This window comes from Rosa rugosa, chromosome 1, assembly GCF_958449725.1.
Source record: "Rosa rugosa chromosome 1, drRosRugo1.1, whole genome shotgun sequence".
NCBI lineage: Eukaryota > Viridiplantae > Streptophyta > Magnoliopsida > Rosales > Rosaceae > Rosa > Rosa rugosa.
The window spans coordinates 18598192-18617768 of NC_084820.1; the positions used below are offsets into that span (position 1 = coordinate 18598192).

The window sequence follows — 19577 nt, forward strand, 5'->3', positions numbered from 1 at the left end:
AGTGGTAAATTTTCTTAGTTTACCATATGAGTCCTCAAAATAGTAATATTAGTCCTCAAAGTGGTAACATGAGTCCTTAAAGAGGTAAAAATAGTTGATGTATGAGAAATGTTAACATACCATAGCTTTACCCATTAAAACGATACTATGGTTCTATATTTTGATATGAAAAAAATGATAACAGTCTTCGCTTTTTAGCGTAATACTAGTTGAATCTCTTTTATATAGCATTTATGAATCATAAATCATTTTATGTGGTAATTAACATATAGGATATTTTTAAACCACAAGACAGCTATAAATTTTCTATAAAAAATCCATGCTTGAACTAAGTACGTGTCACTTTTGCAAGTCTAATAAATTATTTTCCACCGACTTATTTTTAAATAAAAATTTATTGGATAATCATAACGAGAATCAAGATTAGAGCTGTAAATTAAATCGATACTGCTCCAACTTGTATTGAATTACTCATTTTTAGATCATTCTTATTCGACCAAAAATAAGCGAATCTTAAGCTAACTAAATGCTCGGCTCATAAAGCTTGAGAGGCCTCATTTTTTTCATAGCTCAAGTTAAGCTTGAGCAACTATTACATCACTGACCAAGTCTGAGTGAGACAGATGTCGACATATAAGCTAATGTGACCAAGGGTACTGGAAAGCATTGCCATAATTGACCGTACGTAACAAAATCTTTCTAAGAAGAAAGCAATTGAACCTTTTTCTCTATAATGAGAGCTCAACTGTTCTCTCTAGTTTTGCTTTGCTTTCCATTAAAAAAAAGCAAGTCAGCAACGCGTTTCTCCTCGTTCATTGATGCTTTTTAAAGTTTCAGAAAGCTCTTGGATTGAAAAAGAAGGAGAGGATGATGCAGAAGGCCATTGAAACATAGAGAAGACAAAGATATCGATATAAAATTGAATCAGAAATTCATATTTTAACGTATGCTTTTTCAAGATTAGTGTTAATGGCGCCGCTTTCATATTAGCTTTGCCTGGATTTTCTGGTGATTGTGTTTCGGGGAGCAAAATCTTCCACTGAATAAAAACGAGATTTGAGCTGTTACCCAAAAAAGAATGCAACCCAGAGTCCTACGGAAACGACAAAGTAGCCGATGCAATGACGCACACATATCTTGTCCTGCAGAAACTTACTGTTATGCTGCTTATGCATGCTTCTGCTGGAGATTTAAAATTATCTCAATCTCATGCATGAATTCGAAATCGATTGTTTTAACTTTTTATGTGTTTATGGATAAGATTGACATGCACATTGCGAGAGTGAGACTATGTTGTTATGTGTTTATACGAAAAGATTCACATGCATGTTGTGAGAGTGAGATTATATATAATCGGTGCATGAGAGATGCCAATATCATGTCTCACGAATTTCATCAAAATGAGTAAGTTGTAGAGGTTAAAGTTTTGGGCAACTAGTGATGAGAAAGATGAGATATTGGAAAAGTTCTACTAGTGTTCATATTCCAAAAAAAAAAAACTGTCAAAACCTTTGGGGATGAGAATCATAATGGTATTAGGTTGTATTGAAAATTTAAAAAGGTTTAAATCCCTAGAGAAATTGGTGAAAACTAAAAAAAGGGTGCTACTGTTAGAGCTCTCATTTTAGGGTACTAAAATAGGATTGGTAATTTTTGGAGATGTATGAATAATGGGGAAAATAGGGTGGATAAAGTAAGATTGGGTGACCCTTTGAATAGTCCAAGAAACATGTGATAACAAAGAGAAAAATAATATTGGATGAAAAAGAAGGCCTCCTTTAAAAATTTCATGAATAAATGAATATAAACAGGTACTGAAGTGACTACCACACGTACTCATTTATAAACACCGTATTCATTTATAAACACATAGTGAAGTGAACACCACACATAGAAAGGCCAATTCAATAATGTTAGAGGCGATGAAGATTAAAACTTACAATACGTTTACAGACATCAAAAGCCACAGTTATATCCATAAACACGACATATACCACTTCTCAAACATTCAGCAAACTTCCTTTAAATGGTCTATTCTTATCAAATTCTTTTTAGCAGCTAGTCAAATCACATTAACATATGATACAACCACCAACACTAGTTTTAGTGGCGTGGGCATACCATACCCTATACCCTTTACTGTTGGGCGTATGCACGTATGTGGAATCTAAATCCAACTTTGAAAGATAACAAGGAACTTGGATAGTACATGAATAACTTGAACAAAAAGTTATACTAATTCAAGAACTATCTACAACCACAGAATAAGAATACAACTTACGAAAACAATTTAAAACTACTGTGAAGTAAAACAGATAGTGGTTTGCAACCCATGTAGGTGCAAACTAGAAATATCACTTCAGTATGCTTTTGCTGGGTTTAGCTCGACAGTCCAATCCATCTTGTCCTCTATAAGACCCATCTGTAATCTGGTAAGCACAGAATAGAGCTTCTGTGACACAGCACCAAAGCCACTCTCTCCATACGACACCCTGTGAGTATAAGACCAGAAAAAAGAACGCAAATAAGATTGTTTTCTCACGACAATTTAACATTTGAGCATACTGGCTTTTCACTTCAGTATGCTTTTGCTTGCTTTAGCTCAACAGTCCACTCCATCTAATCCTTCTATAAAACTTTTGTTTCCATTTGAGGAAATTTTTGTTGTGTTGATGCACATAGAAAAACTCGCTTTCACAGATTCACTACTAGACATAAAACTTTACCTTTTATCCTGATAAGTAATGCTGCCCACAGGTGACACGACCACAGCTGTTCCCGTACAAAAGACTTCATCAGCTTCAAGTAATTCATCTACATCCACAGCGCGCTCCTCAACCTGCATATCATTAAGTTGCATTCAATAAATCTAGTCACTCAAACACATATTTAAGCTTTTGTAAAGAAAAGGTGGTACTATATGTAGCATAAAAAAGGACTAATGCAACTATCTTTTGGGAAACCAAGCGACTAAAAAGAATAAGGGCAAGCTGAATAACAAAAGAACAATTAAGCTCATACAACCCACCCATCCTACCACACCCCACAGAATCAAATACAAGTACCTGGAATCCTTGGTTACGAGCAACATCAATAATACTCTTTCGAGTAATGCCTGGTAAGATTGTGCCTTTTATTGCTGGGGTAGAGATAACATCACCCTGCGAACACATAAAAACGGAAATAAATTAGCAATGATCACCTTAAACGATAACACAGTGCAATACAACATGCTTAATAGAAAGTGCCTTAGGACATACTTAGGGCGATTGTTGTTGTAAAATACATGAAATTACTTAAGAGGAATGTATCAGATATCAGGTCATAAAAGACAGAGCCGCCCACAAGTTAAGAGAAAATCATAAAATCAAATTAGCAATAATGATTTTGAAAGCACTAGGCAGCATTTTAATTCAAGAAACAGTGCGGCTTCCAGACTGCTGTTCAAATATTGGAGTAAAATTTCACTTAAATTTATCTGGAAATAAAAAGACAGAAGTCCTTTTGTTCAAATAATGATGGTAACAGTTTTGAAGTGGATTTCAGTGGTCAAGGTTATCTGATTTTTCAAGAAAGTAAAAATTGATAAATGTTATTTCAGCAGCAACTATGACTTCATGTTAGTACATAACATTGGCCGGTTACCATGAGTACTAATGACAATAACAGATGTAGGACAAAGGGTATAGGTCATATAACACTGTGCTAGTGGTAAGGTGCTTAAAACAAATGTTTGTGTACACTGTACTGTACAATGTGGCATGACAATCAGATCATAGTAAGTGTAGGTGGATGATTTGTAAAGCATGTCATTCTATGACCTCAAGATAATAACACATTGAGAGAGAGTGGATCTTCGGATCCTCAAGACAATCCAGACAATAAGTGATGACAATACGGAGAAAAAATTGATAATGCGATCACACAATCTTGTTGATAAGCAGTTAATATCAAAATTTTCATCACCCACCCCAACACCAATGAGTCAGTGTATTGAACATCAACAATAACAATAATTATCAAACACACATTGAAATGCATTACATTACCTTCACAACAAATATGTTGCATGAGGAAACCTCCTCTAGATATTTTTTGTGAACACAGTCAAGGTACAGAACATCAGAGTAGCCTTTTGCTTTTGCAGCTGACTGTGCCTTCAGAACCTACATATAGATTTAACCGAATAATATCAACTTATCAGCAGCATCATACTATAAACAGAGTTTAATAAAGTAGAACAATAGAACACCAAGAAGTTTTAATTTGATCACAGGAAGATAGTTTCTTATAAGAAAAGAGCATAGAAAACTAGTTGGAACGAGGCTTTGTTCAGTCACTGACTTTGTACGAGTTATATTCATACTAAAGAAATAAATAATTCAATTTAAGAAACCCATCAATGGCAAGCCACCTATTTAATGAGACAACATCAAATCATGTGTGAGATTATATCTATAAAACAAAATAAAGGTTTTCAGCCTCTAGTGGTTGGTACAGATTACAACCATATGCAGCAGGAGCATTAAATAAATAAAAACTTACAGTTCCACAACCTCAAATCGAGAAACTATACCCGGACCATAATTGGCAGACAAACAATTTGCAGGAAAGAATTTGGCAAAGATTGAGGCAAATAAGAATAAAACAAGGACAAAAACAATAGCTTACCGCGGCATAATTCCCTATAGTTTTAACACCACCAGTACCACCAGGAGTTGCACGATGCAATTCATGCTCAACAATCAAGTTTATAGGTGCAACACCTTCCTGCCACCAGATGTATAGATATAAGACACAATGATCATAAGAAAGAATGGCACCTAAACTATTTATAAATTAGAAATAAAAAAGATCAGAATGGGGTACACCAAATCGAAGTGACCATTATTTAATAAAACATATGGGAGTTGATAAGAATATTTACATTAATAATGACATAAAACCCCCTTTTAAACATTTTATTTGTTGCCAGACATCCAGGCACCAAAAAATACGATCAAATTTCAAACTTAGTATTCATCACTATGACTCATTAACAAATTTACAAACATCCACACGGAATGAAATCCATCCATCCAGTTAAAATAGGCAATATTGATTGAATTAATTGATTCGAGCATGGCTCAATATAAAATGAAGCATGGGTCAGTGAATTGCTTAAAATAAAAAAAGACATCAAATTTAAAGTTAATTCCGAAGTCGAAATCTAGCAACAACTAATGTTAGAAAGCCAAAGAAATGAAGAAACGAAAAAGCATAAAGATTAGGGTTTAGGGTTTAGACTGAAAAGAAAATGAAAAAACAAATACAACAGAATTCCCAAACAAAGGGCAGTGGTAGTATTTGAAAAAGAAATTCAAACTCAGTAGGCTTCTAGCAAATTAGCAATATGCAAATGCAATAACAAACCTTAAAATAGTTTCCAACTGGCGAAACATAGATCAGAAATGTGTATTCAGGGGCAGGCGCGAGACCAAGAACGGCACCACTTCCCATTAGCAATGGCCTGATATATAGAGAACCTTTGCCTGGAGGGGGAACCTGAAATGAGATATTGGTAGCTTTTTAGTAATATTATGGATAGCAATATTCACAAAGAATTTACCTCACAACAGCATCATGGTTGTACGTCATACCCAACGTTTATTTGCTAACACAGTGGCCTTCACAGCTTCCACAAATTGATCAACAGTCGGTGAGGGCATGCACATCCGCTCAGCACCCAACCTCATCCGCGATGCATTTTCCTCAGGACGAAACAAGAGTATATTACCATCTTGTTTCCTGTAGGCTTTCATACCTTCAAACAAACCCTACATAGTTGAACAAGAGCAAGAGTAAAGTGGGATTAGTCTCTTCAATGTTCAAGTGAAGTGGGATTACTTGGTTCCAATATGTTGTTGACTTGTTTCCAAACTTTTTTTTTCCGGTTTAACTTCATTTCTCATGGTTTGGGATCTATTTCCAGAACAAAAGATATCTCTACCTAATGTGAAACTCTACATTAGAACTGGTGCAGAAATGTGAGACCTGGTGAGTCATGAATTCATGAATCCACTCGACAACAGGCTGGATGAACTTTCCAAAAACACATCATTCAAAAGCTCATCAAGTAGTCTAGCACTATATAAAGAAGGTGAAAAATAACAAACAGGGAAAACTAGGCCCTGGAACAGATGGAATCCCACTGAGTTTCTTCCATATGGGAATCAAAGAGAATAAACAGAAGAGAGAATATACTCATATATGCTTCCTCAATCTAACAAACACAACCCAAAACTTCTCTTTCACAGGGAAAGTAGAACTCAGATAACATTAGACACATGCATGAACTAGATATTCCATGAGAATATAAACCCTACCACTCACATAAAGTTTGCATTTCAGATATTCCAAAACAGAATCCGAAAAGATATCATAACTTTCATAGACAACAAAATGGAATAAAGGTATAAAGATTTAAACATCCAACCTGGCCATAATTCAAGACTCCAGCTGAAGGGTTCAACTCAATGTTCCCAAAACGCTGCAATTCACCATCTGAAAAGCTTCCGCCTTGAGCACATTTCATGAGATACATATAATCGGTAGGAACGAACCCAAAGCCAAGATTCTCCCATTCTATGTCGGCTAATTCACTTGTTTCAGTGCTGTGTCCAACAAAACCAATCACATACACCAAAAATTCCAACACCAATCAAACCAACAATACAGAACAAATAACAACACTAAGAACAATATGTCAACTGCTTGAGAAAAAAAAAAATACAAAAACCAACCGAACGGAAAGTGACCTCAAAGTAGAATAAACTAATGTTTGATGAAACAGAGAAATCAAAGAACAAAAGAAACAATCTTTACATGAATTTAAAGCAGCCCATCAAGAAAAGAACAGGGATTTACCGGAGAGTATCAGACAATGTGGCACTTCGGCGAATAGGGGAGGGAGGAACGGCTTGGTAACAAGCCAAAGGGAGCTGCTTTTGGAGCTGCAACAAAACAATGGTGCCCAAAAACCAATATCAACATTCAGAAAATAATATCAATTAAAAATCCAATCTTTTGTAACGGGCAGAGAGAAAAGCATGTACCTTGAGAGAGGGAGAATGAGAGGAATGGTGGGCGGAGAAGGGGCGGAGGAAAGTGGAGGAAGAAGAAGGATTGCGGGAGGGGCAAAGAAGGTAATTTGGCTGAAGACCGGCTAGGACGGCGCTGCTGCTCTCCATCTCAATCTCAATCCGAAACCCAAACTCAAGTCTTAAGACCCTGTACTGTTTCAAAACTAAAACCCTTTTTCTCTCACTGCTCTGGTGGCTGTGTATACCAGAGAGAGAGAGAGTTGGGCACCGAGGGTTTTTTCTTCTTGCAATTTAGTTTGTGCTGCTGAAACCTTTTATATATATATATATATATATATATCATTGTCATCGTGTCCAACTAGAACTGAAAATAAAGAAAATTAGATAAAAACTGTGAGTATGAGTCACGAATGAGGTGATTGTGAGGAGACAAGTATATACGTTTGAATTTTGAATCTTTGATCATGTCACTTGTGTTACGTCTACATAAATACGATGGTATGTGATTTTGTCCTATTTTCTTATCTTATGATCGCATGCGATATGTCCAATTTGAAAATTGGACGAGTCGTTTTTGTTTACCTAGTCTACTATTCTCCAAGTCCTTCTTTATTTGAAAAGTTCTATTTTCATTATATAATTTTCAAATCACGTTATATATGAAGAGTTGACCTATTTGCGTCAGTTGTACAGAACTTCTCACTCTGATATATCAGGAGAGAAAACTAGGTTTAGAGAAAATACAGAAAAGTTTGCCGCCTGTCCGGCGGCGCCCCCACATCGACCATGGCTCCATGCCTCATCGACGAGTGTTGGGTGTTGCCGGACGGGTTCTCAGGGTCTCAGGGATCCTACGTTTGTCTTCGTTTCATCGCTCTAGGCCGGGTATAAATCTTCACTCCTCTCAGGCGGTGGCGCAGGCATGGATGGTGGTTGATAGGCGTTCGGTGGAGGCGCAAGTATGTAGTAGATAGCCAGATCATGGTGGCAGCATGCCATGGATCGTATGGCGCTGGTTTCTTCTCTATTTTGGGTCGCTAGGCGAAGCCTGCACTAGTGGTTTTCGAGCTTTCAAGTTGACAGACTCAGTCGGTCGGAGTTGTTGTGCTCTGAGGTGGCGGAGCACAGGGATTTTCTTACTGTTTCTCTATTGTTTGGGCTGGTGGGATTCTGGAATTTGGTTTGAATTTGACTGACAACAATCAGGAGATTTGCTGCGGCCTGCTACTGGGCTTGGGTATCTTCGGCGCAATAAGCTTGAAGGAATAGGTTTGCAGTGGTGGTTTACAGGCGGGGCAACTGGGGAGAGGAAAGAGGTGTGCGACTGCTCCCTTTTGTTTTTGTTTAGAAGCTTGTTTTTGGTTAGGTCTTTCGTTAGGTTTTTTTGGTCATTAGAATGTCCCTACTTTTTTGAGCTAGAGTTGGGTCAAATTGAGGTGCCATGGATGTGGTGTCTTTCCTTGGACAAATTGGTCTACTTTCAGTTTTATGTTATGGTCAATGTGCTGACGAGCGATCCTTGCACGTGGTCTAGTATCTTTGGGATGCGGTGTGGAAGAGGGCGTTGGTTTTTCTGGCTGTTGTTTATGAGGTGGTATCGAGATTCTCGGGATTCTCTGTAGCCCGAGAGGTTGGGCGATATAGGTGGTTAGGGGTTGGGCCCTTTTAGCTCATGGAGGTCATTCCTGGTGACAGACTCGTAATTGGTTTAGGTCCTGGAGAGTGGGGTATTCATGTCCACCACCGATCATTCCCATATTATGTAATCTTGATTATTTTCAATAAAGGTTTCTTATGAGAGGACTTAACATTTTAAGTATTCAAAAAAGTAAACCGGAGGTTTAATAAGTAAGAGAGGTTTGGATTTTAGAGGTCCAACTAAAATGACCCTATATTAAAAGTACATAGAGGTTCAAGATATTTTCCCCCCCTACAAGAAGCACTTGTTAAGGACTTCTTCTAAAAACAACCCAAAAATATTCTAACTCTTTCTACCAAACGTTGTTAAAAACGATTATAGACTGTTGAAAGCGATTCTGCAGTTTAAGAAGCAAAATCTATTTAATAAAATCATAACCTTTTTTTTTTTTTTAAAGAAAAATGATAACCTTTATTATATACAAATTTGTTAAGGAACAACTTTGACGTTTAAACATTCTCTATTATCATATATTGCAGTGTGTTTTATGATCCAAATTGTTCATCCTATTGGTTTGTGTACTGCTGCTACAAAAAAAAAAACAAGATTTTGGTGCAAACTCATGTACCAAAAATTGATTTTTAGATTAGAAATTTTCTGGTTGATGGCATGCCATTTACTTTTTAAAATCTTCTATTCCAATTGCTGTTGTTGTATCACCTTTTGTGAATCTAAAAAACACAGGGGTTCGTAAGGCCAAAAGATCTATTGTGCTTTGTGATCCTGAAGAAAGACAAGACAATGGTTTCGCCATTGTGCCTGTTGAAGAACAGATGCCCAACAAGAGAGGTAGACACACTCCTATCCCTTCACCTCAGAAAGTGCAAACCCTAGTTTTGATAGATGATAACAGGGGAACAAATGGCTCAACCAAAGAAGCTCAAGCTGCCTGAATTCGCCACCAAATTTACTGCAAAATCTTTGGGGCTTCAGGAAGTACCAGGTGGGATAATGGTGCCAGTTGAAGCTGCAGCGACAAAGAAGAATAGAGGGCGTCCTCTTGGAGGCCGAAATAAAAAATCCTCAAAGACCAAGAAAGACAAGGAAGATGTCCTCCACTAAGTCTCACTTATTCCCCAAGCTCTTCTAGCCCTCCAGATAAGGGCAAGGGGAAAGAGATTGAGTAATTTTGTAAGTATGTTTTGGCTTGTGTGCTAAATTTTTCCTATGTGTTACACTAAATATTTGAACCTCCTAGCGCACCACAATTGCGTGCATTAGCAAAGGGAGGTTCAAGTCACAAGGTATTTTGGGTAAGCCTAATTTTAAGTTTAGTTTTTTGCAAGCTCTTAATTGAGCAAGATTTGTAACAATGAATGGTATCGGCTGTCCTTATGGACCGTGTGTGTATGACGTTCTGGTCCTTCTTCTTCAATAGAATCTCTTTGAACTCAAAAAAAAAAAAAAAAAAAAAAGATCTAAATCATTAATTTTTAGTTTTTTTTTTTTTAGGATCAATTTTTACCAAAAGTTCACTAAAATAATTCCTAGGAGATCAGTTTTGCAAAAGCTTCTCTAAATCGGACATTGTATATTCAACTATATCAAATAATAAATTCTTCATAATTTGAGTAATTAGATGATTCTCATAATACTAGTTGATTCTTCATAATTATGGAGATCGCAAAATCAGTACTAGAAAATGAACAATTTTATCTAGAAACCTAAAACGGACGACGAGAACTGGACTGGACAACTTTTAATAATTTTTACTTATTCAGATTTTAAGCTTGTCCAGTCCAATTCTCATCGTTGAATCCATTAACATCACCAACTTCAGCTCGTCAGTACTAGTACTCGAAAAGTAACATTTCTTAGGTAACTATTGCTTTGTCATCGTCGATGTAATTCTTAAGTGGATGCTGTAATTACAATGAGTTTGTGGTTGCAGTTTATTAGAAAATTATTCAAATGAAAAGGATTTACTTAGATACCACTCAGGCGACAACTTTTCGCACCCTAATATTACCAAGGGAGCTGTTTAGATTCATGGTGATCGGGCTTGTAACCCAATTACCGCCGCTGACAAAATCAATCTCAGAGTTGATCATACTTGGAAGTGGAATTATCCCAAAATAGATTTCTCTCAGTTGAGCAGCCCTGTAACAGTGGCTTACAATGAAATCATTGGCAATAGTTAGCAGGATCAGAATTACGACCTATAGTTGTGGTTTCTCCTTATAATGATTAAGGACGAAGATGTAAATACAACAGAAGAAAAACACATGTAATGCAACAGAACTGAACTTGCCCTCTGCAATTCTGCAAGAGTAAAGTTGTCGCCATATATCAATAAGCAGACAACCCATGGTCATATGCAGAGACAAGATCCTCATATTACACAAGAAGCCAACACACCACTCCACTGGGTTTGCCCTAAACGAAGCCCTTCAAAGATCATATTAGATGACCAAACAAACACAAATATCACCTAAATCACTACTTTAAGCTAAGTCAATTACATAACTACCCAATCCAGCATACAAGCCATGCGAACGGAGCCTCTTTAAATGTTGACAACTGTCAGGTAAGTGATGCACCTGAAGAAGTAGATCTAGTTAGTGAGCTTAACTTCGTATGTAGATGAATGTACCTTGGACAAAATTCAAATGTGATAATAACCTGGAAATCTATTCGACCATTCAGCAAAAAAACACAAAGTACCATATGAACAGTGAATGGAAGAATATTTTGTATTAAAACTACAGAGAGTTCTCCCGTACTCACATCTGACAATGCCTGCTTGCCAAATTATCTTTTCATATCTAAGCTTCTGTACACATTTTGAATATCCTCTCACACGGACTGCAAATGCTTTTCAGATATTTCTTTCTCTTCAAGCTGCATATGAATCCTTGTTTTAGATTCTCAGCCATAATAGAGACAGAAAAAAGACGTAATGAAGCAGCATTGTAATTTCTTAATAGAAAAGGCATGCAACAAAACATGTTCAAAAATTGGTATTGAAAACACAACAACAATGTTTCACCTAAATCAAGGATATCTCCTAAAACAGGACATGAAATCAAGTTGATCAGCATATGCCCAAAAAATAAAGGGGTAATAGATGTTCAATATTTTGGAAAGAATATCACGAATTTGACTCCAGTAGATTAATTCAGAGCTGGGACACCATAGAATGTAATTATAGATAAAGGTAGTGCAAGATTCAAACATACAAATAATGGCACACATATATTGGGGAAAAAATTCCAGCTATGAGAATATTCAAACAGAAGGCAAATCCGATATTCAGTAGAAAATAGAAATCCCTTGACCATCAAAGCAAGGGAACCAATATCAACAGCAATAATTGATAGAAAATGAAGCCAAAAATACTATACATAAAGAACAGCAAGCATCCTGGAAGAAATTACATAATAAAGCAGGATTTAATGCTTCATATCCACATGCAAAAACTTTAAGGCAGGCGCAAGATTACCTGATGATCGTCACTAACTAGTCCAACATTCCCCAAGTCTAACTCTTGTATCATTTCCTGAGCCTTGGGGTCAGAGGTTAAGACACTATTCTGTAGATGGTGTGGTTCCACAACAGAATTGTGTGCGTCTAATTTGTTCCCGTTGGCAAAACTTTGTGTCTCAGTTCTCTCGCAAATCACTTCCGAAACTTTGATGACTTTATCTACTACTAAAACACTCTCATCTACAGTACCATCACAAATTTGATCAGATGGCAATGATTCAAGCTGCTGCTCTGGAACTTTTGTCTGGGTTGACACAGTGCTGAAACAAAATACATAATTACAGAGTTTAAAATCGGTCAAATAATTCAAGTGAATGAAATGAACTATCACTATGATACCAGCATCAGCAAGAGTTTAAAGTTCAAGATGACAAGAGTTTTTACCAGTGGGTAATGGCACGGTCCGATGAATCTACAGTGTCAACTTCTTGCCTCCTTTTCTTAATATTCTGCCTAGTCTCAAGTACTGGATCAAAACAGTCATTGGAAGAAGATTTTTCAACTCTTCTTTTCCTTCCTCCCGGGACAACTTTTTTAGAAATTAAGGGGGCACACCTTTCACCGGCAGATTCAGAGTCATGTGTGGATTCATAATCAGAATTATTTGTTGCTTTTACATTCTCACCAACAGGCACTTCAACTATCACCTTTGGCTCGCCAAAAGCATTCTGCCTCTTGCTGAAACTTCTGGATGAATGACCATTTCCCATGTACCTATGCCCATCATATTTACTTGATGTCTCCATCTGTTCAGTTACCTTCAAGCCTGCTTCTTTTCGAGAGATCACAGGACTTTCTTCATATTTCAATTGTTGCTTCTCAGGAGACTGTTTGAAAACCAATTCAGTGCAGCGTTTTAACCAAGTGAAACGGGCAGAACTAGGAGGAGAAAGGACTGCCTTTAGCATAGATGGGTTGCTAGAGTCGGCAACATTTACTTTATCCTGTGAATTAGGATCACCTTCTTGTATTGATGTTGCCTGCTTCAAATATCTTGTAGAAGTTTCTGGGTTGCTGGGCACGGAATCAGATCGTTGCATCTCAGCATCTAAAGCAGCTTTCAAACTCTCCAATTCCTTCAAGTGTTCAATTTGACGATGAATCTCTTCACTATCTGCATGCAATAATTCCCGCTGCTTCTTCAGCTTCTCCCTCTGAATCTTTAGTTCCTCAATCGAATTATTTAGCTCAGCCCATTCCTGATTCCTTCGCTCACGATCCACATTTATCTCCACTCTCTCAGTTTCAAGTCTTTTCCTTTCTAAAGAAACCTCCTCCATCTCTTTTGCAGCTTTTTCGTTGAGAGAACTAATATACTCAAGTTGATTTTTCTTTTCTTGCTCAAACACCATCTCCTTTTCCTTCAAAGAACATTCTAACTCCTCATGTTTTTTATCAATACAGTTCTCCAACTCCCTCCTCCTCGTATCAATTTCCAGCAAGAAATCAGCATGTTCTTGCTGCATCTTGCTGAATAACTCAGACCGCTCACGGGTCATCTTATTCATGAAGTCTTGCCGCTCAACAACAAGTAATTCAGCATCACGTTTGTACTGATCCCACATTTCATCCTTCTCCTGCTTTAATTTATCATGCTCTTCTTTGATAAACTTAGAGAATGCCAACCTCTCCTCTGCTACGCACTCTGCTTCCTTCCGCAGCATTTCCCTCTTGTCATCAAGCGATTCCCACTCAGATTCAAACTTGGCCTTCTCCACAGCCAATTTTTCTGCCTCAGCCATCAGCTCTTGCTTTTGAGCCCTGACCAAATCTACCTCTTCCTTAAGTTTCATTTCTAGATCTGAAAGCTCACTTGTTTCAGTTTTCAAAACCTCAAACTCCTGCCTGGAACATTCAAGTTGTTTCTTTTTCTCTTCAAGTGAATCTAGGGAGTTTTGCAGCTCTAGCTTCAATTTGATATTTTCTTCTTTTTCTTTTTGCAAAAGAAGGTTATTCTGCTCAAGCTCCATCTCAGTGGCTCTCAAACTTTTTTCCTTCTCCTCAACAAGATTTGACCTCTCTGACACATCTTTTTCCCTCTCCATCAATGACCTCATCTGAACTTCCACGTCATATTCCTTTTCACACAGTAGGTCCTCTCGATGATTGAGATCCACCTCCCTTAACTCCCAAGCCCGTCTCTTGGTTTCAATTTCAGCTTCAACCAGCTTGCACTTCACCTCCAGCTCTGCATCAAATTCAGACTTCTTCTTTCTCAAACCAACTTCGTGAATGGCAACAGCTTTCTTAATCTCATCCTGCATAATCCCCCATAAATGAATAATGAGGATGACAGAAAATTGAACATATACTTGTTGCAGCCGAACAGAAGTAGAAGACAATAAATCACAATACAGCTAAAGCTAATGTTAAAGTGATGACAAAATTAAATATACTCACAGATTCCTTGCTGGCCAGTTTTTCCTGAAAAACAAGAAGCTCTTGTTCTTTTTTGTTCAGCAAAGCCTCTCTTCTAGTTAAAGCCTGCAAACAGACAACAACCAAAACACATTGATAAAGCCTTCAACAAGCCACATACGAAGCATCCAGATGTAAAAAGGTGTAAAACATTAACCTCCTCTCTATTAGCAAGGGAAGTCTCGGTCAGCTCCACATTAAATTTCTGATCATTTAGGGCTTTACGCTCCTCCTCAATATTCAGTTTCAGGTCTTCCAACTCTTTTTCAAGTCGATTCAGGTCCTGAGATCGACCAAATATAATATCCTCCCTCTGGTTAAGAAGAGCTTGCGCATCGAGTAATCTATCCTGTTCTTGCTGGAGGGATTTCTGCCTTTCACTTAAAGATTTTCTCTCAAGGCTCATCTCCTTCTCTTTTTCATCACAACTACAATATGAAAGAAAAAAGAAAGGTAAAAAAATCGGCAAATTTTGCATCAGCTTTGGGCTGTTTTTACCCAATGAATTACTATTTCAAGTCTAGAAACACAGTATTAGGGCATAGTTTGGAAAAAGGTCAAGGACAGACAAATATGTTGTACGAATATATGCAACAAGGGCCCCGGTACCACTGCCATGGCTTATACTGTGTCAAAACTCAAGACTATGCCATCAAAAAGAGCTCGACAGGATTTTCATTTTCCTCTAACCCATAGCCTTAGGTGAAGCTGAGATTTGGTCCAAAAGGAAAGAAAACATAAACTGGGGAAAAATAACTAGAACACATACTCAGTCTTGAAAGATAGAATGTTCCTCCTAAGATCATCTTCACGAGCTTCAACTTCTACCATCTTTCTTTCTGCAACACGGTGATAACGAGAAGCTTCTGCTTGCAAAGATTCTGCAAGGAGTAGCTTTCCCTCAGCTTCAGTGAATTTCTTCTGAGCATCCTCCAAAATATTACGCGCTTCAGCCAACTTACACTCAGCTGCAACCTTTGTTTCAGCAGATTCTGCACGCATCTCGTGCATTGACTTCTCAATCTGCACAAAACCCAAACAAATATTGATATGATCACATACAAGGATATGGGTATTTAGAAGAAAGAGTTTCAATTGATCATCTTACACTTGCTATACATTCTTCCTTGACTCCTAGTGCCTTCTTTAGTCTCTCCTCCCGCTTCTTTGCTTCAGCCAAAGCAGATGCATGTGCAGCTTGATCACGGTTATATCTAAGTTCGGCCGTCTCAGAAGAGGCCTTAAGTTGCTCATAATCGGAATCCAACCTCTTCTTTTCCATTATGAGAAGACCCATGTGGTGTTGGTGGTCGAAAATCTAAATTCAAGATAAACTGGTTAGCAAAGTAATTGAACACCTTCATAGAAAATTATGAACTGCAATTCCAATCCGTTACTCTAAAAGATGACACTTTAGCTATATGAGTAAACAATTAAGAAAATCATCAATGTTGAGGATAAATTACACAAGAAAAAGGAGCATAAGATAAGAAATTATACAAATGGTTGCAGTTTTGTCGATTGCATATTAGTATGTAGATTCAAAGAAACAGGAAATCTTTCCACTTGCTATGATGGCTTCTGTAAAACATGACGAAAGAGATGAAACTTATAACGATGGAACCCATGCTCTTATGCTGTTTCTTATTCAGGATAAAACAAAACTAATTTCTTATTCAGTATCAAACAAAACTCATGACACACACACACACACACACATGTAACTGAATATCCAAGCCACGCACTTATGCCCTTTCTCATTTCGGAACAATCAAACCTCATTACATAGTAAAAAAAGATTTCTTCACTATTCCATTCTTCTTTCTCCAAACCCCAAACTTAAACCCCTGCCTATCAGATACCCAAACACAACCAAAAGCACAACAAGAAACCTATACATATTTAACCAGAAAAATTCAAATTCGAATTGCATTGTTTTTCAAGCAATTAATTAAATTCGCAACTTCAAAGCAATAAATTAAACCTAAAAGTAAAACAAAAAAAAAGCTAAAGGTAAAATTCAAAATTACAGAGGAGAAAAACTGTTACCTCAGCTTCAAGCTTAGCAATATAAGCAATGAGCGCAGCCTTGTCCCTCCGCTTAATCGACTCCTCATCAAACCCAGCCTCCTTAAGCCGCTTCCAGATCGCTTCGTCACTCACCGGACTCTGCAAGATTCTCGACCCCGGCGTTATCGACAGACCTCTACCGGAACCCGGCGTCCTCGCGAAAACTTCCGATCGCGGACTCGCCATTACGACGTCGGATCGGCGCAACTCCACCGCCGCGAAACCCTAGATTCCTTCTCCTTTACCAAATTCCCAGTACTGATCTATAATACTAGCGCTTTTTCTTTCTCTCAGGCTTTTTCGTCTCTCTCCAGTCTGCTTTTCGCTTCTTGAGTCGTGTTTGGCTCTACTCTGCTTGGACTGAGGTTGGGGGAGTTTGGTGTTATTCAAAAGGCAAGAGGACTAGACGACGTCGTTCAGGTGAAGTTAAGGTAATTTTTATTTTTATTTTTTAAAAGTAATTAGGCCGCCTTTTATCTGCGGCATAAAATTGAGGGATGAGATTGTGACCTTACGAGGGGATCCCACTCTCTTTTGTAGGCTTAGTTTGGGATTGCTTTTGGAACCTGCTTCTGGTCCAAAAGTGCTTCTGGAGGAAAGTGAGGCTGTTTGGTAAACTTCAAAATTGTTGCTTTTGGGCCGAATTGCTTCTCTGGGCAGCAGGAAATCAGAAGCTACTTTTTGTAGCTTTTGAAAATTGCTTTTGCGGAACGCGGCTGAAAACACGGAAGCTTTAATGAAAGTTAACCGAACCACCTATTTTGTCCTCGTCCTTTTCTAAAATTTACACTGAACCCAGACATTTTTCTTCTTCTGTGCGAGGCAAAACCATCGCACTCTCCTCCTCTTCCTCCCTTCGCCGTCAAAAACTTGAGCATGATTCATACTCATCGGAAGAGATCGAGAGAGGGCGCTGACATTTTTTTCCCTCTCAGCCTCTCTCCTCGACCATCGAGGCATCGACGGCCCTCGCTCTCCTCGATGGTAACTCGGTGACGGACTGCAGTCGAATAGTTGATCGATCTGTCTGGGTTTTACTTTCTGGGTTTTCAATCAGTCTCTCTTGGTTGCTCTCTTCCTCAAGCAGCAAAGCAGAAATTCTTGGTTGCTTTCTGGGTTCGATTTCTGATTCTTCAAGCTTAAAGTCCCTTTTTGAAACTCTTGGTGAGTTGCTCTTGTGTTGTATGATTAAATTGATCGAGCTTCAAGCTTAAAGTCCCTCTCTGAACATCTCCATTAGTTGATCGACTGTTGACAAGTTGCTTTATTGGATGAGTTATGGAATTGATCAAGTTGTTTTGGACGTTAGTTACTTATTGAAATTGAATTGTATTGTATATTTGTATTGCATCTGTTTTGAAATTTGGCATCAGTTTTGCCAGTTTTGATGGGAATTGAATTGCATCTGTCTTTTGGATAGGAATGGTACACGCCCCGTTCGCTTTACTTCCGATGCCCTTTCCAGAAACTCAGTTGAATCAAGCAAATGAGTTAGCCCCCATATTCAATGAACTTGTTGATCGAGTGAGTTTGGATGCAAAATTTCTGCAGGATTCATTGTCCAGGTACTTCTGCACATACCTTTCTAATTGAATGGTTCTGGATTTGGATAATTGTTGTTCAGTAACTATTGTTTGCAATTTTACATAGCATTTGCTGGATGCTTATTTCCAGCTATTTTGTGATTCTAGATGTACTACTTTTGATTAGTCTCAGTTTACTGCATAAAGAAGTTTGTCTGTTATGGAACTCCTACTAGATAATAAACATAAAAGCTTTTGTATTTGTATCATTGAAACTCAAGTTAAAAGGTTTCTAGACAAAAAATTCTAGACTGAACTTCTAAAAGAATTTGTGCTGAGTAGTCTGCTGTAATTTTCAAAGAATTAATTTGCATATATCTTTGAACTAGAAGCTCGTTTGCAGAATTCATGATTAGTCATGTTCCTTAACTATATAACATATATAATATATCAACTCTTCGAAAAACTTTGGCAGAAATTGATGCTGAGGCGGAGCTTTTACCAGATGGAACACTTGTTTTGTATGTACCTTTACTCCTATTTATCGATTAAAGAAGAATGAGATGTTCTTTCTCATGGTGAATATCTGTTCAGTAGCAAAAGGAGGCAGCTGTTTTGATTGGCTATTCTCAAGTGTATAAAGGCTTGTGTATTGATGTGCTTCTTTTGTGGGTCACTTTAGTTGGCTTATCCTGCAATGTGCTATTAAGTACTATTCCTTACTCTTTAAGCTCACAGTCATGTTAATGCTGCCTTGATTTGGTATATCTGATTTGGAAGATATACTCAACGAGATCTTGATTTTGATGAACGTGTAAATTACTCAAGTGAAGAGATAGAGGACAATGAACATGAAGGAGATGATCCGGGAAGACAAGAAATGGAGGGTGTTAAGAAATACAATTGCACAAAGTCTAATGAATGCATCTACTTAGCATTTAGTTGCAAATTTCAAGTAACTTTAATAATTTTGTGTAATGGTTCCCGTTGAACTATGGTCGGGAAATTAATCCAAATATTCTAGACTTATTTTGTGTAATAGTAAAACATAATATGCATATTGAAGGGTTTAAAGTAAATCTTTTATTTGGTCCAAGCAAGGGTATAAGGATAATACATGAGAAATATTTTTATTTGATATGGTTACATAATCAAAAAACAAAATTATGTATTTTAGTAGCATATCTAAGCATGTATAACCATTTTGGTAATTATACCCAGCCAAAGCACTTTTGTTTTGGAACTTACCAAACACCTAAAAATTGCTTTTCGTTCTCACAGCACTTTTAAAAACAGTTT

The 19577-nt window shown here is 37.5% G+C and overlaps 2 protein-coding genes and 1 long non-coding RNA gene across 4 annotated transcripts; 1 reads left to right on the plus strand and 2 right to left on the minus strand.

The window, feature by feature from the left end:
• Positions 1–2214: 2214 nt before the first annotated feature.
• LOC133722370 (branched-chain amino acid aminotransferase 2, chloroplastic) lies at positions 2215–7388 on the minus strand. Its single transcript, XM_062149261.1, has 10 exons — positions 7095–7388; positions 6907–6992; positions 6476–6653; positions 5640–5816; positions 5413–5544; positions 4672–4770; positions 4050–4166; positions 3066–3161; positions 2727–2839; positions 2215–2492 (listed from the first exon to the last, which is right to left on the minus strand). Exons 1-10 carry the CDS (start codon positions 7227–7229, stop codon positions 2360–2362), a joined length of 1266 nt encoding a protein of 421 aa, XP_062005245.1. The 5' UTR covers positions 7230–7388; the 3' UTR covers positions 2215–2359.
• Positions 7389–11014: 3626 nt separating this feature from the next.
• Positions 11015–17124, minus strand: LOC133722380 (protein CROWDED NUCLEI 4). 2 transcript variants are annotated; one of them, XM_062149273.1, is made up of 9 exons: positions 16735–17124; positions 15794–16003; positions 15455–15708; positions 14843–15113; positions 14668–14751; positions 12652–14525; positions 12224–12527; positions 11509–11622; positions 11015–11321 (listed from the first exon to the last, which is right to left on the minus strand). In XM_062149273.1, exons 1-8 carry the CDS (start codon positions 16939–16941, stop codon positions 11578–11580), a joined length of 3249 nt encoding a protein of 1082 aa, XP_062005257.1. In that variant the 5' UTR covers positions 16942–17124; the 3' UTR covers positions 11015–11321; positions 11509–11577. The 2 variants fall into 2 exon arrangements, with proteins under 2 accessions (XP_062005257.1, XP_062005260.1); XM_062149276.1 differs by having other exon boundaries at positions 11404–11622.
• A 317-nt stretch (positions 17125–17441) lies between these two features.
• Positions 17442–19374, plus strand: LOC133727473 (uncharacterized). Its single transcript, XR_009855196.1, has 3 exons — positions 17442–17919; positions 18176–18320; positions 18754–19374. It is a non-coding gene; the product is annotated as an uncharacterized LOC133727473 (long non-coding RNA).
• Positions 19375–19577: the final 203 nt, after the last annotated feature.

Bases quoted from the DNA above. Each gene is read 5' to 3' on its own strand.
- LOC133722370 (XM_062149261.1), bottom strand. From the start codon at position 7,229: ATGGAGAGCAGCAGCGCCGTCCTAGCCGGTCTTCAGCCAAATTACCTT. The intron at 5,545-5,639 runs GTATGACGTACA...ATCTCATTTCAG, and splicing joins TGTTAGCAAATAAACGTTGG to GTTCCCCCTCCAGGCAAAGG. The intron at 4,771-5,412 runs GTTTGTTATTGC...ATCTGGTGGCAG, and splicing joins CAGTTGGAAACTATTTTAAG to GAAGGTGTTGCACCTATAAA.
- LOC133722380 (XM_062149273.1), bottom strand. From the start codon at position 16,941: ATGGCGAGTCCGCGATCGGAAGTTTTCGCGAGGACGCCGGGTTCCGGT. The intron at 14,752-14,842 runs GTTAATGTTTTA...GTCTGTTTGCAG, and splicing joins CCCTTGCTAATAGAGAGGAG to GCTTTAACTAGAAGAGAGGC. The intron at 11,623-12,223 runs GTAATCTTGCGC...ATTCATATGCAG, and splicing joins TAGTTAGTGACGATCATCAG to CTTGAAGAGAAAGAAATATC.